This window comes from Mastomys coucha, unplaced genomic scaffold (assembly GCF_008632895.1).
Source record: "Mastomys coucha isolate ucsf_1 unplaced genomic scaffold, UCSF_Mcou_1 pScaffold21, whole genome shotgun sequence".
In the NCBI taxonomy this organism is placed as follows: domain Eukaryota; kingdom Metazoa; phylum Chordata; class Mammalia; order Rodentia; family Muridae; genus Mastomys; species Mastomys coucha.
The window spans coordinates 22,218,037-22,237,320 of record NW_022196904.1 but is presented as its reverse complement, the minus strand read 5'-3'; the positions used below and the strand labels follow the sequence as shown (position 1 = coordinate 22,237,320).

The 19,284-nt window shown below is 49.4% G+C and overlaps 2 protein-coding genes across 5 annotated transcripts in view; one reads left to right on the top strand and one right to left on the bottom strand.

The window, feature by feature from the left end:
• The window catches only part of Sirt2 (sirtuin 2), a 22,693-nt gene extending 10,653 nt beyond the window's left edge, over positions 1-12,040 (bottom strand). The window contains exons 1-8 of one of the 4 annotated variants that reach the window (XM_031385942.1): positions 11,843-12,040; positions 11,049-11,095; positions 6,594-6,642; positions 6,242-6,355; positions 2,297-2,338; positions 2,090-2,196; positions 1,948-2,004; positions 444-512 (exon numbers count right to left, since the gene is read on the bottom strand). In XM_031385942.1, the coding sequence (XP_031241802.1) occupies positions 444-512; positions 1,948-2,004; positions 2,090-2,196; positions 2,297-2,338; positions 6,242-6,355; positions 6,594-6,642; positions 11,049-11,095; positions 11,843-11,858 (501 nt within the window). In that variant the 5' untranslated portion in view covers positions 11,859-12,040. Of the gene's footprint in view, positions 1-443; positions 513-1,947; positions 2,005-2,089; positions 2,197-2,296; positions 2,339-6,241; positions 6,356-6,593; positions 6,643-9,641; positions 9,705-11,048; positions 11,096-11,190; positions 11,509-11,842 lie in introns of those variants that run through there. The other 3 variants (XM_031385943.1, XM_031385944.1, XM_031385941.1) reach the window with 3 other exon arrangements.
• Nfkbib (NFKB inhibitor beta) lies at positions 11,631-19,283 on the top strand. The gene is made up of 7 exons (XM_031385939.1): positions 11,631-11,961; positions 12,193-12,449; positions 16,513-16,618; positions 16,702-17,035; positions 18,035-18,123; positions 18,204-18,473; positions 19,111-19,283. The coding sequence occupies exons 1-7, from the start codon at positions 11,857-11,859 to the stop codon at positions 19,210-19,212; spliced, it is 1,263 nt and encodes a 420-aa protein (XP_031241799.1). The 5' UTR covers positions 11,631-11,856; the 3' UTR covers positions 19,213-19,283.
• Position 19,284: the final 1 nt, after the last annotated feature.

Sequence of the window (19,284 nt, the reverse complement as noted above, 5' to 3'; positions counted from 1 at the left end):
ATCCGCCTGCCTCCGCCTCCCAAGTGCTAGGATTAAAGGCGTGCGCCACCACCGCCCGGCTTGTTTGTCTTTCAAGACAGGGTTTCTCTGTGAACCCCTGGCTCTTCTAGAACTTGCTATGTAGACCAAGCTGGCCTCAAACTCACAGAGATCTGTGTGCGTCTGCCCTCCAAGTACTGGAATTAAAGGGATATGCCACTATCATCCACCCTTGAATTTCTGATCTTCCTTCTGATTCTCATGAGTACCAATCTATCCTGTTTCTGTCCCCTATTTTACAAAGGGGAAACTGAGGCCAACAGGGAAGTGGTCCATTCACTGTAAGTCACTCACTACAATTATTTGAGCCCCAGTCCTGTGCCTGCCTGTGTTACCCCAGCTCAAGCTTCCTAAGACCCACCCAGCCTACTGCCCTTAGGTCTTGGCTACCCATGGTCGCCTACCTGCGTGTAGCAGCGCAGCAGCAGCCCCTTCTCCTTCAGCAGGCGGATGAAGTAGTGGCAGATGGTTGGCTGGGAGAAGAGTAACAGTGCTGATGGGAATGTCCCAGGCCATGCCGTGGGCCCATTCTGCCCCATGGCCCCATCTCAGTGGCCCAGTGAGGGTGAGCATGCCTACTCCCATACATAGATGAGGAGACCCAGGCAAGGGCATGGTGGTGGTTTGTTGGTGTTAACAATCGGTAAACTGCAGAGTCAGGCTCACAGCCAGGCTTCAGCCTCAGCCCTTCCTGATAGTCTCAGCAGTTTTCTTATATTTGGGTAAACTGAGGCCCAGAGCCACAGGATAAAGAGATGAAGAGACAGGAGGGAGGCCAGGCCACCCAGGCCTGCAACTCTCTTCCATCCTTTTAATTCTTAAAATTGTTTATTGTACTATTTATTTGTCGATTTGGTTTTTGAGACAGTGTTTTTCTAGGTAGGCCTGGAATTTGCTATGTAGACCAGGCTAGCCTCAAACTCACAGAAATCCTCCTGCCTCTGCCTCTTAAGAGCTGGAATTTTTTAAATGATTTATTTCTTTTTATTTTATGTGCATTGACTGGTGTTTTGTCTGGATGTGTATGTGTCGGTATGAGGGTGTCAGATCCCATGGAGCTGAAGTTATAGATAGCTGTAGACTGCCATGTGGGTCTGGGAATTGAACCTAGGTCCTCTGGAAGAGCAGCCAGTACACTGAACTGCTAAGCTACCATTCCAGCTTCACTAAGTGCTGGAATTAAAAGTGTGCACCATCACACCAGGCATTCCTTTCCTTTATAAACATTTTATTATTTTTAATTACATGCATGTGTGTGAATCTGTTGGTATATGAAGGTGAGTTCTAGTGCCTACAGGGGCCAGAGGTGTGAGGTTCCCTGGAGCTGGAGTTACAGGGGTTGTGAACCTCCTGATGTAGGTGCTGGGAACTGAACCCAGGTCCTCTGGAAGAGTATTATCTGCTCTTTAACCCAGAGCCATCTCTCCCACCTCTTCCACCTTTAAATTTATTTATTTATTTATTTATTTATTTATGAGATAAGGTCTATGTAGTTTTGGCTGGCCTTGCATTTGACTTTCCTGTTTCTGCCTTCCAAATGCTACAATTATGGGTACAAACTTTCACATCTGGCCAGAACTTATATAATTCTTTTCTTTTTTCTTTAACAATGTCTCTATCTATCCATCCATCCATTCATCCATCCATCTGGGGGTATTCACCTGCCACAGTGCACATGTGGAGGTCAGAGAATATGATGGAGTTGGTTCTCTCCTTCAGTCATGAGGATTTCAGGGACTGAACTCAGGTCATCAGGTTTGGTAGCAAGCACCTTAACCCATAGAAGCATCTTGCTGGCCCCAGAGGCTGGGTTCTTAATCGGGTTATGCTTGTCTGAAGGGCCTATAGAGAGCCTGCTTCGAAGCCACGCCCACTCTAACCAATCGCCTCCACAGAAAAAGACCTCACCTTGAACTGCCCGGGATAGAGCTCCTTGGCAAGGGCAAAGAAGGGTTCCGGATGTTTCTGTGGAGAGAACCAGAGGACCATGTGTCCCAGGTACGATGAGGACCGGAGTTGGGACCCGCCTCCCCTCATCTCAGCAGTCTACCTTGAAGTAGCTGATCTCAAAGATTGCCTCCGGGTAAGGAAGGTGGTACTTCTCCAAATTTGCATAGAGGCCAGTGGATGGGGAGCGGAAGTCAGGGATACCTGCCGCTAGGAAGGCGCGCATTCAGTTAGAGGTTCTAGCCCCATGTGTGAACGAACCCTTCCAGGCCCCAACTCCCAGGAGTGGCTTGAAGGAAAGGGAACTTACACGTGGAGATTCCGGCTCCCACCAAACAGATGACTCTGCGACCTGGAGCAGAGAATTGATGTCACATGCTAAGGTTTCCCTCATAGATGTATTGCTAGTGGCCGGGAGGACAGTATTGGCAACCTCACATTACAGGTGAGAAGACACAGCCACCCAGGAGAAGGGACAGCAGATGGCCTAGACAGCAATGGGTGAGTTCTAGGGGAGAGGGCTGGGGGACAGCTCGGCAGTACAGATATGGCTAGTTTAAGGCCTTGAGTTCCATCTCTAGAACCTTGACAATCAATCCAAACCAAATTCTGACAACTTATCTTCTAGGTACAATACTGTATGACTTTAAAAAAATTACTTTTGGGTCAGGAGGTGGTTGTGTATACATTTAATCCCAGCACTTGGGAGGCAGAGGCAGGTGGATTTCTGTGGGTTTGAGACCAGTGAGTTTCAAGACAGCCAAAGAGACACAAGAGAAACCTTGTCTCACACACACACACACACACACACACACACACACACACACACACACACAGATGAGGGCTACATAGATGGCTCAGTGGGCAGGAACACTTCCTCCTTTTCCAGAGGTCCTAAGCTCAATTTCCAGCACCCCTGTCTGGCAGAGCTCTCAGGCACCTGTTAACTCCAGCTCCATGGAGCCAATGCCTCTGGCCTTTGAGGGAAATCTATAAATCTATATGCATGCTTACACACACACACACACACACACACACACACACACACACACACACACAAAATTAAAAATAATGTTTTAAAAAAAAGAAAATTAGAGACAAGGTTTCATATAGCCAAGGCTGACCTTGAGCCTTCTATATAGTTAAAGATGACCTTGAACTTCTGAGCCTCCTGGTTCCACCTCTCAGGCACTGGTATTCTGGTGTGCACCAGCATGCCTGCTGGTTTCTCTGCTTTTGAGACAGTGCCTCCCTATGTATCCTGGGCCAGCCTGGAATCCTGTACCTCCCTCCTTAGCCTCCCATGTGTCGGATGACTGGCTATGACGTGTTCCTGGCTGTACACATCCCTCCATCATACTGCTTTGTTCACACACAAGCCTGAAGTCGGCTCCTTTGAGTCAATTACACTAAATAACACTTTTTTTTTTGGACAGGGTCTCATGGATGTCAGGCAAGCGTTAAATTGTCTGTGCAGCCAGCCAAAGATGACCTTGAACTTCGGATCATCCTGCTTCCATCTTTAAGTGCCCAGCATGGCCACCGTGCACAGCTTTTCTTTTCTTTCTTTGAGACAGGGTCTCAGTATGAGAACTCACAATGACCTACCCACTTCTACCTTCCGAGCGTTGGGAGGAGAGGATGCCACGGAGCCTCTCCATGCCCATTGCTATATGTGGTGTAGAGGATTGACTCCAGGGGCCGGTGCATGCTAACCAAGTACTCTACCGACCGAGCCCCACCTCCAGTCCTTCAATTGTATATTATTATTATTATTATTATTATTATTATTATTATTATTATTTTGGTTTTTCGAGACAGGGTTTCTCTGTGTAGCCCTGGCTGTCCTGGAACTCACTCTGTAGACCAGGCTGGCCTTGAACTCAGAAATCCGCCTGTCTCTGTGCTGGGATTAAAGGCATGTGCCACTACTGCCCTACTCTGCTCTTGGTTTTTAATAGTTCTTAGAAAAGAACTATTAGGGGATGATGTGGTTGAATCCATTCCCAGGCACAGAGCTGGGAAGAAATAGCCCCGTTGCTGCCCCAGCTGCTGGCTGGCCATCAGCCCAGCCACACAGCTCTCCAACATCTGTCTGTCAGCTGATGGACAGACAGTGTGGTATCCCATGAATTGGGCACCCCTGGGGTGCTCTGTTTAAGGGACAGTCCACCACGGGGGCTGGAGAGATGGCTCAGTGGGTAAAGGCCCTTGCTGCCAAGTGTGACTCCTGGAAACTACATGGTGGACAGAGAAAAATAACTTCTCAAAGTTGTCCCCTGGCAGACCCAGCAGCATGCATGCACCTATAGTAATGTCCATCCCTACCCCAAACACTCAAAAATAATGTTTAAACCAGGCATGGTGACACATGTGTTTATTCCCAGAACTTGGGAAACAGAGGCAGGCAGATCTCTGTGAGTTTGAGGCCAGAGGGGTCTATAAAAGTGATTTTCAGACCAGTAAGGTCTGTTACACAGAAAAAAACAAAACAAAAACAAATGACAACAACAAGAAGCCTGCTACAGCCTATGTACTCAGCTTCTTTAGGATGTCACTGGCCCAAGTCTGGATGGAGATCGTAGGCATTGAGACTGGGTAACACTGCAATACCAAAACTCTGGAGACTGAGGCAAGGTAATCTTAAATTCAAAGCTTGCCACAGCTACAGAGAAAGACCGAGCTTCGGGGGCCCTGACTGTGCCCCTTCCATATGTTCGCACCAAGTCACAATATCTCTGTGCCTCAATTTCCTCTTCTGTTCAGCTTACTTCTAGAAAGACTTCACAGCTACTCCGTGATAATTAGGTACAAGGATGCTTGGTGAGATCCTTAGTCTAGAGCCTGGCAAACAGCCTGTTTAATCAATATTTATGTCACGTTCCACACCAGCACCTTCTAGGGCCGGGACTCCAAGATCTGAGTGTAAGAGAAAGGACCAGTGCGTCCTGGCCACAGTGTGGGCTCTCTGCAGGCAGCTGCCCAGCCGGAGGTTCAGCTGCCATCCTGGCTGCCAAGGAGGGTGCTGAGCAGCTGGGGTAAGGGGAAACTGGAGAAGATGGCCTCAACAAAGGGCTGTTCAGGACCCTCAAAGCTGCATTGTTCCCAAAGAGGACTGCGAGGCCTGGGTTCTCAGACTTCAGTGACTTGACCTCAGCAAGAAATATAAATTTCACAGTGACCCAGCTGGCTGGCTTCTCAACAGTTATCTGAGATAAGCTTCCTGTAAAAGCAAACACTTCCATATCTCTCAAGAGATAGGGTCCTGTTCTAATAGTTTATCTCGTGTGTGTGTGTGTGTGTGTGTGTGTGTGTGTGTGTGTGTGTGTGTGTGTATTTCACAGCAAACATGTGGAAGAAAGTGAGAGGACAACTGGTGCCATCTTGGTTTTTAAGGCAGGGTCTCTCACGGGGACCTGGGCTTGGCTCCTGCCTCTGCCTCCCAGCCCCAGAGTTTCAAGCACTGAGCTTGTGTGGGAGCTGCCAGTACTTTATGGACTGAGATATCTCCTAAGTCTCTCTTTCTCTCTCTCTTTGGTTTTTCGAGACAGGGTCTCTCTGTGTAGCCCTGCCTGTCCTGGAACTCACTCTGTAGACCAGGCTGGTCTCAGGCTCCGCCTGCCTCTGCTGAGATTAAAGGCATGGGCCACCATCGTCATTCCATTACCCTCTTTTTTTTTATGTAGTCCAGGCTGTATTTAAATTCAGACCCTCTAGCCTCAAACTAGAGAAATCTGCCTGCCTCTGCCTCCCAAGTGCTGGGACTAAAGACATGCATGGCCACTGCCCGGCGAGCTGAGGTTTTTTTTTTTTTTTAAACTATATGGGTGTTTTGCCTTCGTGAATGTTTGTGTGTTACATGCATGCTTGATGTCCATGATGTCCATAAGTAGGATCCCTTGGAACTGGAGTTACAGATAGTTGTGAGCCATCATGTGAGTCCCGGGAATCCAACCTAGGTCTTTTAGAAACACAGCCAGTGCTCTTAACTACTAAACCATCTCTCCATCCCAAGAGCTGGGTTTCCTACATTTTTTTTTTTTTTTAAATTTTAGGAACACTCCCATGTAGCTCAGGTTACCTTCAAACACACAGTATAGCTGAGGCTAACTTGAAATGCTGATCCTGTTCTGATCTGCTCAGAGTTTGGGATTACAGGTGTGTACAGCAGGCTTTCTTACTACTCCTAACCCCAAAAATATGGAGTCAGTTGGGGCCAGGAATGGGAAAAGTGGCCAAACAGTTGGGGACTCACAGCGCTCGCTCTGCATGTAGCGTGTCACTCCTTCGAGGGTCAACTCATCCAGCAGACGCTCCTTCTGGGAACCCAGGCCCAGGGTCTGGGTGAATAAATTCCTCAGGAAGTCCACTGGCCAACAAGAAAGACAGTGCCAGGTGGGCATTGAGCCAGGGCCCAAGCATGCGATTCAATATCCTCCCACACCTGAACTCCCAATGTCTCCCACAGCCAGCAGCCTCCAGTCCCAAACCATTGTTACATGCTTTGCCTATCACTCCTGGTAGCTTGGAGAGAGTCACCCCAGAACCCCACCTTATAATCCCAGACCTCAGATCACCTCCCTGCCCTCTTCCAGGAGGACACTTACTCTCTGCCTCTCCGCCAGCAGCTCCTCCTTCAGTGTCCGAGTCTGAATCCTGGAAGGGGTGGGTGGGATGGCCAAGCCCAAAAAGTGGGGTTAGCAGGGAAGGGAAAGGGAGGGGAGGGGAGGGGAGAAAAGGGGAGAGGAGGGGAGGGAAGGGATGGGTGACAACCTGGTTCAAATGGAGTAGGGCTCTGACTAAGAGGTGGCCTGAAGTACAGGGCCAATGTTAAGGGCTCTGGGAAAGGTTGCCTGTAGAGAGGGGACATGGCTCTCCTCTAGGACTTATCTTCCTTTTGAGATAAGGTCTCTCTGACTGGCCTAGAACTTACTACACAGACCAAGCTGACCTGGGATTCCTAAAGATCTGTCTGGATCTGTGGCCTGGGTTTAAACACATGCACCAGCATGCTTGCCCCATCTTCCTTCTCTCTCCCTCTCTCTCCCTCTCTCTCCCTCTTGCTCACTCTGTCTCTCTCTCTCTTTCTTTCTTTTAGGGGAGGTAGAGTTTCAAGACAGGGTTTCTCTGTGTAGTCCTGGCTGTCCTGGAACTCACTCTGTAGACCAGGCTGGCTCTGAACTCAGAAAACCACCTGCCGCTGTCTCCCAAGTGCTGGGATTAAAGGCGTGCGTTACCACTGCCCGGAGCCTCATCTTTTTTCTTCTGACAGAGTCTCACTTTATCTATCTCTAGTTGGCCTAGAACTCACTATGTAGACTAGATTACCACTTGCCTCTCTCTGACTGCTAGGATTAAAGGCATGTGCCACTGTACCTAGCTTGCTTTTTGAGTTAGGGTTTTCTATAGCCCAAGCTGGCTTCAAATTTGCTATGAAGTCTTTGTGACTTGAACTTCTGATCTTCCTGTCTCTACCCCTCCAAAGCCCGGATTAATGGGCATGATGTTGGGGAGCACATCCAACACTCTAACCAGTTGGCCACCACAGCCTGACAGGATGCTCGGGACTGAAGTCAGGGCTTCATGTATGCTAGGCGACCACCACCATTAGAGCTGGACCTCTAAGCCCATGGGCCTCAACGCGTCCATGTAGCCCAGAGGTTGCTGTGAAGCTGGGCATTGAACCCCAGGCTTCTCAGCTGGCCTACTCTACTTCCCTGGGCCACCTGCCACAGCTGCGCCACAGCCTAGCTTCTCTGACACTGGACATGAGTCTCTCAAGGCCACCCCCACCTTGCTCCAACCATGTTCCAGAGTGGCCTCAGCATCTCCCTGAAACCAGCTCCCGTTCCCAACCACCATACTAAGTGGCCTCACTGTCCCTTAGTTGGCTTCCCTACCTCACTACCCTCATGCCAATTCCCTGTGTACCCACTGGGATGTCAGCCTCCTGATGTCCTTCCACTGATCCCCTCTCCCAACCCCAGAGCTCCACCTGGTTCAACCTGTTCTCTCCTGGGGCCCTGCCCTGGCTTCCTGGACTCAGTTTCTCTCTTAGATCATATGATGGCCTGTTTAGGACAGTCCAACTGTCCCTAAAATCACAAACATCTGAGTGCCACAATATCAGCTGCACAAGGGCAGGGACTTTATCTATGTTTACCACTTACTGGCCAGCCTAGATAACAGGACTTCCAGAACCATCTGCCACTGAACACATGCTGATGGGGCCAGTCCAGGGCTGGCCTTGCAGCAGATGCCACACATAGTCTGACCAGGGCAGTCGACTATCTGCTCAAAGGCCCTCAGACCACCCCTTCCCTACACTACTTCCAAATCTCCTTTCCAGATTATTTTGTAAAGATTTTTCTGTTGTTGTTTGGAGATAGGGTCCTACATAGCCCAGGCTGGCTCCTATTTGTATGTACATGAGGTGACCTTGAATTCCTGACCCATCTATTTTTATTGTTTTACGTGCTGAGTCTTGCATCATCATCATGCTTGCCTCTAAAGTGATTCTTCACTGATATTAAAAATTACATAAGTTGGCATGATGGTTCACCAGGGAAAGGTGCTTGCTGGTCGCTAAGCCTGGCAACCTGATTTTGATCCCCATGTCCCACATGGTGGGAGAACAGCTGTTCTCAGATCACACATGCACTGTGGTGTGTGCAGCCTACCCACACACACAAACACCACACATGCACTGTGGTGTGTGCAGCCTACCCACACACACAAATACCACACATGCACTGTGGTATGTGCAGCCTACCCCCACACACAAACACCAAACAAATTAGGTTTAAAAATTTAAAAAGAGGAGCTGGAGAGATGGCTCAGTGGTTAAGAGCACTGGTTGCTTTAATTCCCAGCACCCACATGGCAGATGAGAGCTGTCTATAACTCCAGTTCTAAGGCATCTGACACCCTCACACAGAATTACATGCAGGCAAAATGCCAATGTACATGAAAATTTTTGAAAAAAGATAAAAACCTTAAAAAGAGCTTATACAAGTCTTACTGTTTCCCCCAAGATGGCTCCCAACTCTTACTCCTCCTTTTTCAGCCTCCTGAGCCTTTGGATAATGAACGAAAGCAAAACCAAGCAACAATTAAACAGAGATAACTCTACTCATTTTCTCTGCATGAGTTTTTGCTATTTGCTCATTGTTAGAGAAGTGGGTCTTGCCAGAGTATGATACTGAGCAATGTTTCACAGACCCTTGTTACTTTTTTGGTTTATTTTAATTATGTGCATATGTGCATGTGTGTGCAAGTGCCCATAGAATCAGATCCCCTAGAACTGGGGTCACAGTCACTTGTGAGCTGCCTTGTACATGGACCTCAGCTTCTCTGGAATAGAGGTATACATTCTTAACCACTGAGCAATCTCTCCAGCCCCCCACCTCATTCTTTATTGTGGCTCCATAGTAACACATTGTATGATGAACCGTGGTTCATTGACTCCCTCTCCTGACAGCCACCGAGGCTGCTACTAGTGTTGTCCGGTCGGGATAATACTGCAATTGACACCCCACATCTTCTTGGCCCCTTTTGACTGTGAAACCTTTTTTCGTCTGGCATTAAGCCTTCCTTTGGGAGCCAGACAAGTAAGAGACCCACAGCAGGCTGCCACAGCTCTGCTGTACACTTACGGGGGTATTGTTGACCACAGCGTCTGGACTTGCCTCCTTTTGAGGCATGATCTCATAGGATGAGCATGCTGGCATTCAGTGGTTGTAGGCACGGTCTAGTACAATGTTTCCCAACCTGTGGGACGCAATCCCTTTGGGGATCAAACAACCCTTTTGCAGGGGTCCCATATCAGATATCCTATATTATCTGATATTTACATTATAGTCCATAACAGTAGCAAAATGACAGTTATGAAGTAGCAACAAAATAATGTTGTGGTTGGGGGATACCACACCTTGAGGAGCTATATTAAAGGCTATATTACATTAAAGCTATATTAAAGCATTAGGAAGGTTTGAGAACCACTCCTCTAGTACATGAAGATGACCTGGACTCTGGGGGAACTGGAGACATGGGCAGATGTCTTCAAACATCTTTAAGATGGATCATCTGCCTCTCTACTGAACCTGCAGCATCATTGGAGCCCATTTCCCCACAAGTTTCAAGCCCCTTCCTTTCTCTCCTTTCCTGTTTCTCAAAGGAAACAGGAGTTAACAGTCTTCACCAAGCAAGTTCCTCATCTGTAACTTGGCCATGAAAGGCCTTCCCATCACTGGGATGCTGAAAAGATTAAAGGAGGTCATGTACATTAAAATGCAGTCAGAGTATCAATAAATGGCCACCCCAGCAACCCAACTACCGAAACGTTTACTATTCCTTCTTGCTCTCAGGTCTGTATACCCTGCATGGAACACCATCTCCGATCTCGTTTAAGAAAATCCCATATCACTTCACTTACGACGCTGTGACTGTCTTGGTCTTGTTCCTAGATCAGCTTGTGGGTTCCACCAGGGAAGAGTTTGGCTAGAATCTTCTATAATCTCTAACCCACAAAGTTTGCCCTGCATTCCAGGAGTATCCTCTCCCCCTCCCTCCTTCCTTTTTTGAGACCGGGTCTCACTATATGACCCAAGCTGCCTTTCCTTTCTCCATCCTCCTACCTCAGCTTCCCCTTCCCCAACCCCCCCGAGCTGTGCTGGGATTTCGGGTGGCTGGCACCACGCCCAGCTTTGATACTTTTATAACGAGCCCTATAGGGTCCTTCCCCCACCCCATTGGATCTGAGTTTGGGGATCGAACTGGAAAGCTGTCTCTTCCAGGTCCAGCACAAATGAGGTTCAGAAGGGCCTGAGGATGGGGATGGGCAACAGTAGGAAACGAGGACAATATGGAAGGGAACCAGGGGTTGAGGCTATACATTTTCCTTGACAGTCCCCAGAAGCCACCATTCTCCCAGAAGGCTTAGGGATCAGGGCCATAAGCCAAGGGCCCTTGGGTAAACGCCTTCCCATGCCACCGCCCCCCCAGTGCGGCACGTGGAACCAAGTCCATTTCTCTCCTTCCCTCCACCCTTTTCCCCATCTCACCTGAGCCTCCTGCACCTTCCCTGCCTGGGTCTCCAGAGGGTCAGAGGCTGGGGAGGAGGGGGAGCAGACGTGGTTACAGTGGGGGGAAATAGTTAAGCAGATGAAGGGCTCACAATGGTAGAGGACAAGAGGACCCACCAACCTAATTATCCTGGAGTCAGGGATGGTAGTAAAACTATTAGAGATGGGAAAAGGCATATTTTAGAGTGGAGGGATGCGTGCTGTGAAGACAGAGGAGGGGAATGTTTAGGAGGAGAAAGCAGGCGAGACTGGATTGAAGGAAGGTTTCAAGAGTTAGGCGTGTGCGAGCCCGGAGAATGAGGGAAGGCTAAGTTTTTCAAGAGAGGAAAGTAGGGATACTTCTGCTGAGAGTTGAGTGTGGGAAAGGAGATGCAGTGAAGGTGGGAGGTTTAGGAGAGGCACAAGAACTGAAGGAATGAGATAGAAAGGGGCCACAGGGGTCCCGGAACATCCTATAGCTGCTCTTAACAGACAACCTTAGCAACCGGGATCGTGGTAACTTTGGTCCTTAGCAACGAGGGTCCTCAGCAACCAAAGTACGAGAAATGCGATCATTAAGAACTTGACAATCGGACCCTTAAATTTCACAGTCCAGAAACCCACCAACCTAGCAATACCGTCCACTTAGCAGCAGCCCTCCAAATTCCACTCCCTTAAGGTAGATCTTGCCTCCCGCCCCAGCGAGCCTCCCCTCGGGCCCCGGGGCCTGCAGCCCAAAGCCAGGCCCCGGCGCGGCCCGACCTCCCACCTTCCCACCAGGGCTCCTAACTCACGGTCCGGCTCGGCCATGGGAGAGGGGTGGGGGCCCTCGGGACTGTCACCGACTGCTCTGTCCCGTGACGGCAGCGGAAACAAGAAGGGGCCGAGACAGGATAGAGAACTACAACTCCCGGTAGGCAACGCTTCGTACAATCCTCTTCTCACGTTATCAAACTACAAATCCCAAAGGCCTGGCGCCGGCGGCCATATTGATAAAGGGCGTCTGGAAAATGTGGGGAAACTCAGCTAGAGAATGTCCACCTCATTATTCTGATTGGTTCTGGTGCAGTACAGGGGCGGGGAGTAGCTATTTAACACATTTTGATTGGGTATATGAGGGGGCGTGTTGGGGAATTCCCGACAGGGCGGAAGCGCTGGAGATCACGGCAGAACCCAGCCACAGGCAGGCGACCTCAGGGGGCCACCCGAGGTGGCAGGGGCCATGGCCGGGGTCGCGTGCTTGGGGAAAACTGCGGACACCGATGAATGGTGCGACAGCGGCCTGGGCTCTCTAGGTCCGGACGCGGCGGCTCCCGGAGGACCAGGTCTGGGCGCAGAGCTTGGCCCAGAGCTGTCGTGGGCGCCCTTAGTCTTTGGCTACGTCACTGAGGATGGGGACACGTGAGTAAACCTTAAATTACCAAACTGAGCCCTAGGATTTTACCTGAGTTCCCATCAGCCTATGATTCCTAACTCTGATTTCCGATGCTGGACTTCCTGACCCATAACCCCCAAACACTAAATTGTAAGACTAGTCCGCTTTCACCCAGTCAAGTGTCTCACCTTTTTTTTTTTTTTTTTGAACTCTCAATTTGAGCTCCTAATCCCCTCCCCAAATCGGATCTGAACCTTTCCGACCACTCTGGTTCCCACACCTTCTGACCTCTTGCTTCCAAATGTGGTCCTTGCTCGTCGGCTGTTCTTATATAGGTCAGATTTTGATTTCCAAAACTAGTTCTTGGCCCTGAGTCTACGATGCTGACACGTCCAGTATTGACCCTGCAATTGAGATATTGAGCTGGTGGGTATCATGGCTCTCACAGCGCTTGGAAGGCAAAGGCAGGTGGATCTCTGTGAATTTGAGGCCACCTGATTGAGTTCCCGACCAGCCAGAGCTACATAAATTTTAGAAACTCGATTCTATGAGGATAGATTGACCTGTTAGGCAAAATTTTCTCCCAAACTACCACCTTCCAATCCCTGGTTTTAGTTTAGCTGAGTGTGATGGTACACACTTGTCATCCCAGTACTCCAGAGGCTGAGGCTGGAGGATTGCTAGTCTGAGGACAGCCTGGAAGGACCCAGTATCCAAAAGGAGAGAAGAAAAGGAGGAGAGGGAGACTGAAAAAAAGATTAAAAAGCAGGAAATGTTGATCAATAGATAAGCTGGAGAGAAGGGATGGCTGTGGTGATGGTGTGCGTAAGGGATTGTACCCGGGATTTTCTTGTCTTTTGCGCTTGTTGCGTATGCCCAGTGACTCAGTGCCTGACCCATGAGGGGAACCCAACAAACACTCATCTTAAAGAGCCAGGAGTAGTTTCCGTAATTTTCTTATTTTTCACTTTCTACTTTATTGGTTCTTGTTCCTTTATTATTTTCTTCTGGTTACTTTGGGTCTAGTTTTGTAATTTCTTTATCCTCCTCCTTCCTTTTTTGTTTGTTTTTGACAGTGTCATGTAGCCCATGCTAGCCTTGAGGAGGTTACTTTGTAGTTGAAGATAGCTTTGAACTCTTCATCCTCCTGCTTCCACCTCTCAAGTGTGTATCACTACATCCAGCCTGGATGTGTGTGTGTGTGTGTGTGTGTGTGTGTGTGTGTGTAGACTAGAGGACAACCTTGGGCTGATGTTCTGAGAGAGTCTTTCACTGGCCTAACACTGACCATGTAGGCTAGACTAGCTGGCCTGAGAGCCTCAGGGATCATCTCTTGCTCCCCACCCTCCTCTTCCTCTTTGAGACAGGGTGGCTGGCCTGGAACTCACTATGTAGACCAAGCTGGCCTCAGACTCATAGAGATCCATCTGCCTCTGCCTCCTGAATGCTGGGATCAGAGGTGTGCACCTCAGTGGTCCACTCCAGAGATCTGGTGCCTTCTCTTCCCTAGTGTTGGGATTATAAATATTTAGAACCACACCCAGCTTTTTCTTATGTGGGTTCTAAACTAAGGTCACTGTGCTTTACTTATTCAAAATATTTTCCCAGCCACCCACTCCACCCCCTTCTTAAGTCAGTGTCTCATTATATAGCCAGGCTAGCCTTGAACACTACTGTAAAAAAAAAAAAAATTAATCCGTTTTTTCTTTTGGCCACTTAGTTCCCAACAATAAGGACTCTGGCATTAATTATTTATTAATAAATGCCTTGGCCTTGGCTACAAACTTTGGCTCATCCCATGGCTAACTCATAACTTATCTAACCCATTTAAATTATTCTATGTCTTCCACGTGGTTAGCTATCTCTCCTTCAGTCTTGGGCCTGCTTCTTCCTTAGTGTCGTCTTTCTCAGTGTCTCTCTCAGTGACTCCTCCAGTGTCTCTCCCTGTATCTCCTTTTATTTTCTCACGATTTTCCAGAATCCTCTCCTTCCTGCCTCAGCTCTTTGGCCATATGCTTTTTTATTGGCAGGTGTTGTCTATAAGAGATTCTGTCTACACACTATGAATATTTTTCTTTGGTTTATTTTATTTATCTTATTTATTTTTGTATTTTTTTGAGACAGGGTTTCTCTGTGTAGTCCTGGCTGTCCTGGATTTCTCTACGTAAGCCAGACTGACTTTGAACTCAGAGATACATCTGCCACTGCCTCCTGAATAGTTTTACTTTATGTGTATGAATGTTTTACCCGGATACATATATGTGGATTGTGTTTGTGCTTGTTGGATCCCCTGGAACTGGAGTTAGGGATGGCTGTGAGCCACAAGGTAGGTGCTGGAAATCAAGCCTGGATCTTCTGCAAGAGCAACAAGTGTTCTTAACTACTGAGTCACTGCTCCTACCCTAGCCGTAAACTCTTGTCTTCCTGCCTGGGATTCCAGGCAGGGTGGTGCGATGCAGAGTTGGGGTTTTATGCACGCTAAGCTAGCACTCTACCAAGCAAGCCACTGCCTAACTCACCTCTCTTCTTTTCTAATGTGCTTGGAATGCTGTAAATATTTCCTCTGGAGAACTTCTGATATATTGTGGTTTTGTTTTCGCATAATTGAGTATATTTTCTAATTTCTCTTTTTGATTTCTCCTTTGGCCAGCGGGCTATAAAGAAGTTGGTTCATTTTCCACACTTGGAGGAATTTCCGAATCTCTGTCTGTTACTGGCTTTAAATTTCATTTCACTCTGGGCAGAGAACATGTTTTGTTGGATTTGCCTTCTGTAGTTTGCTCTTGCAGTGCTGGCCATCAGACCTAGTGCCTTCTGAGTGCTGGGCATGTGCTCTCAGGAACTGCATCCCCACGGAATTCATTTTGATGATGTGTGACTTAGAGGTAATGCTGGTTAGCAGTGTTGTTCAAAGCTGGGTGTGTAATTCCAGCTACAAAGAAGACTGAGGCAGGAGGATGTCAAGGTCAGGACCTGCCTAGGAATAGAGTGAATTCAAGTCCAGTCTGGGGACATTCATAGGAAGGCCCTATTTAAAAATAAAGGGACCCAATAGGCGGTAGCTCAGTGGCAGAGAGCTTCCCTGCATGCAGGCTTCCTTAGGTTCAGTCGGTGCAGAGTCAGGGCAGCAGCCACCAAAGGACCCCCTGTTCAAGTCGACCGACTCTTTGCTCCTCTTTTCCTACTTGTTGGAACAGTTGGTGACAGAGACCTATTGAAATCACCATGACTGTGGATTTGTCTGTTGCTTCTTCTCCTTGTTAGCTTTTGCTTTATACGATTTGAAAATCTGTCCTTAGAGCTATACTGAGTGTGTGTGTGTGTGTGTGTGTGTGTGTGTTTGTGTGTGTGGTGCACAGCCATCATAACCCAGCTTGTCTTTGTGTATGTGTGTGTTTATGTGTGGAGGCCAAAGATCCATATTAGCTGTCTACCTCAATTGTACCTCACTTTATTACTTTATTATTATTTGAAACAAGGTCTCACAATGTAGCCCTAGCTGACCAGGAACTCACCCTGCAGATCAGGCAAGCCTGGAATTCTCAGAGAATCACAGCTTTTGCCTCTCTCACGTGTGCCATCATGCCCAGGTGTTTTTTGTTTTTTTGTTTTTTTGTTTTTGTTTTTTGTGATAGAATATCATTATTTAATCTTTAACCCTGCTGGTCTAGAACTCACCATATAGCCCAGTCTGGCCTTGAACTAACAATCCTCCTGCCTCGGCTTTCCCTGGTGCTGGAATTAGAGCTACTACAACCGATTATATTACTTAGTAAACACAGGTGAAACAAAGTTGGTAGCTGGGCCTATTGGTGTCAGGCCTATTGAAATCACCATGTCTGTGGATTCATCTGCCTTGTCAGCGAAGCTACTCAGGAGGCTGAGGCGGGAGGGACTTGAACTCAAGGTCAGTGTGGGCAACTCATGAAGACCCTGTCTTATCTTAGAACACCAGCCAGCCAGGCGAAGTTGCTAAATTAACTTCTGCCCCCGACTCTCTCCGGAACACTGAAGTGTCTCCAACTGTGGCCACAGTTTGTGACACACAGTAGACACTCTGTGTTACTGACCTCTGCCTTTTGTCCTCAGAGCCCTGCACTTGGCCGTGATACATCAGCATGAGCCCTTCCTGGATTTCCTCCTGGGCTTCTCCGCCGGCACTGAGTACCTGGACCTGCAGAATGACCTAGGCCAAGTGAGCCACTAGGGATGGTTGCTGTAGCCCGGTGGATCCAGGATTGTCAGTGTGGCCCTAACCCCTTCTCTCTATCCCTGTAGACAGCCCTACACCTAGCAGCCATCCTTGGGGAGGCTTCTACAGTAGAGAAGTTGTATGCAGCTGGCGCAGGAGTGTTGGTGGCTGAGAGAGGGGGCCACACGGCATTGCACTTGGCCTGCCGGGTGAGGGCACACACGTGCGCATGCGTTCTGCTCCAGCCCCGTCCCAGCCACCCAAGAGATGCCTCAGATACCTACCTCACTCAGAGCCAGGACCATACCCCAGACACCAGCCACGCCCCTGTTGCCGTGGACCCCCAACCCAACCCAGAGAATGAAGAGGAGCCGCGTGATGAAGACTGGAGGCTGCAGCTAGAAGCTGAAAACTATGATGGTGAGGGCCCCGGGCCCTGGGGAAGATGTGAGCTCCTGGCTACAGCCAGGGCACCAGGCTCCCGGCTCCTCTCACCCAACCTGAGATGCAGCCAATGGCTTCGGACATACCCCAGTTGGTGGAGTGCTCATCTTAGGTTCCATCCCCAGCAGGCACGGCCTGTAATACCAGTCATTGGAAGCAAGAGGATCAGGAGTTCAAGGTCATCTTTGGTGCTACCTAGCTGGTCTGAGGCCAGTCTAGGTTACAGGAGACCCTGTCTCAAACAAACACCCAGTCCCAGCATGTGGGTGGCAGAAACATCATGAGTTCCAATTCAGCCTGTGGTACTTAGTGAGCCCCTGTCTCAAAAAACTCCCAAAGCAAAACTGGCTCCTTGGGAAGTCATCCGTAGGCTCCATAAATCCCAGCATCTGGACTATGGACCTCACTCCAGAATTGTTCCCAAGTATAAGCCACCAGCTCAGCCTACCCAGGATGAGAGGATCCATTCCCATGTTCCTAGCCTCAGGCAGTGACCCAGGGGTTACCCTCTCAGCCAGGCCTCATGAATAGACTGAAGTCATCTGGTAGCCAGAGTCCTGAGCCCCAGGTCCTTTTGGGGACTTCTGTTGTCCTTGTCATTGTCATTGTATCTTTTGTTTTATTTATGGTGCTGGGGCTAGAACTCAAGGGCTATACATGTTAGTCAAGTCTCTGTTCTCTGTGAAGGGAGATCAAAGACTTGGTGTCTTGGTCCACAGAGTGTGGGCTTTCATTCAGATTCCCCGGCCTCATCCCCTTAGATCCCAGACACAGCAGCCTCAGATTTGCACACACAGACTGCTAAGGCCCAGGACTTAGGAGCCTGGAATTCAGGAGCCTGTATGCATACCTAGGAAGGACTTCAGAAGCCACCCCCCAGACCTGGCACCCTTAGCTCACATGGCCCTTCCCTAAGATGAAGACCGAGCCAAGGCTTCTTAGCCCATCATCTGACACCAATTACTTTGTCCCTAGGCCACACCCCACTCCACGTTGCTGTCATCCACAAAGATGCAGAGATGGTCCGGCTGCTCAAGGATGCTGGGGCCGACCTCAACAAACCGGTAAGACACTGTGGCGGGCCAATGTGGGGAAGGCACTGCCCCCTCTTCAGGCTCACTGACCTCTCTGGCACATCCCACAGGAGCCCACATGTGGCCGGACCCCTCTTCACCTGGCAGTAGAAGCCCAGGCAGCCAGTGTGCTGGAGCTCCTCCTGAAAGCTGGTGCTGACCCCACTGCCCGCATGTATGGGGGCCGCACCCCGCTTGGCAGTGCCCTGCTCCGGCCCAACCCCATCCTTGCCCGCCTCCTCCGAGCACATGGGGCCCCTGAACCTGAGGACGAGGACGATAAGCTTAGCCCTTGCAGCAGCAGCGGCAGCGACAGTGACAGTGACAACAGAGATGAGGGCGTGAGTCTGGAGTGGGTATCCCAGCTGGAGGGTCAGGGTAAACCAGCAACAAGAAACCTGGCTGGATGCTGTCAGGGAATCCAGAGGAGGGGCACACGAGGAGATGAGGGGGACGGTCATAGACTTGGGCAAGGGTGGCAGTGGCAGCTGGTCAGCTAAGGCTGGCTGTCACGCGACGAACACCTAGGATCCCAGTATTCAGGAGGCAAAGGCAGTGGATGTGAGTTTGAGGCCAGCAAGGGCTGCATGGTGAGACCCTGTGTGGGAAGTGACTTTGGGAGCAGGAGATGGAGAGCTTGCGGTATAGGTGGCCTTGGTCAGAGTGTCTAGAACACTAATGGTAGGGAAAGACCTCAGCCAGTGGTGAGGGGAGCATTCCTGAAGAACCCAGGCGACAGACAACACACCCAGGTAGGAGTTGGTGAAGCATGGAAAGGGCTGAAGGTGGGTGAGGTGGGAACACGGGGAGAAGAGCCACGTGGTGCTGGGAGAAAGTGGCACAGAGCTGTGGCCATCAGTGTGGCGTGCTGAGGGTGAGAACACAGGCTTCACAGTGACCAATAGGTGCCGTGACCTGGGCAGTGGGCAAGGTGGCAGCTGCCTGACCCCTGTACTGTCTGTCCCTCTCTATCCCCAGGATGAATATGATGACATCGTGGTTCACAGTGGCAGGAGCCAAAACCAGCTACCTCCTTCTCCGGCATCCAAACCTCTTCCTGATGACCCCAACCCTGCCTGATTTAAGTTCTAATATTAATATAATTTCCAATTTAATAAAATTTCAGAGCTGACAACCAGAGCCCAGACTGAC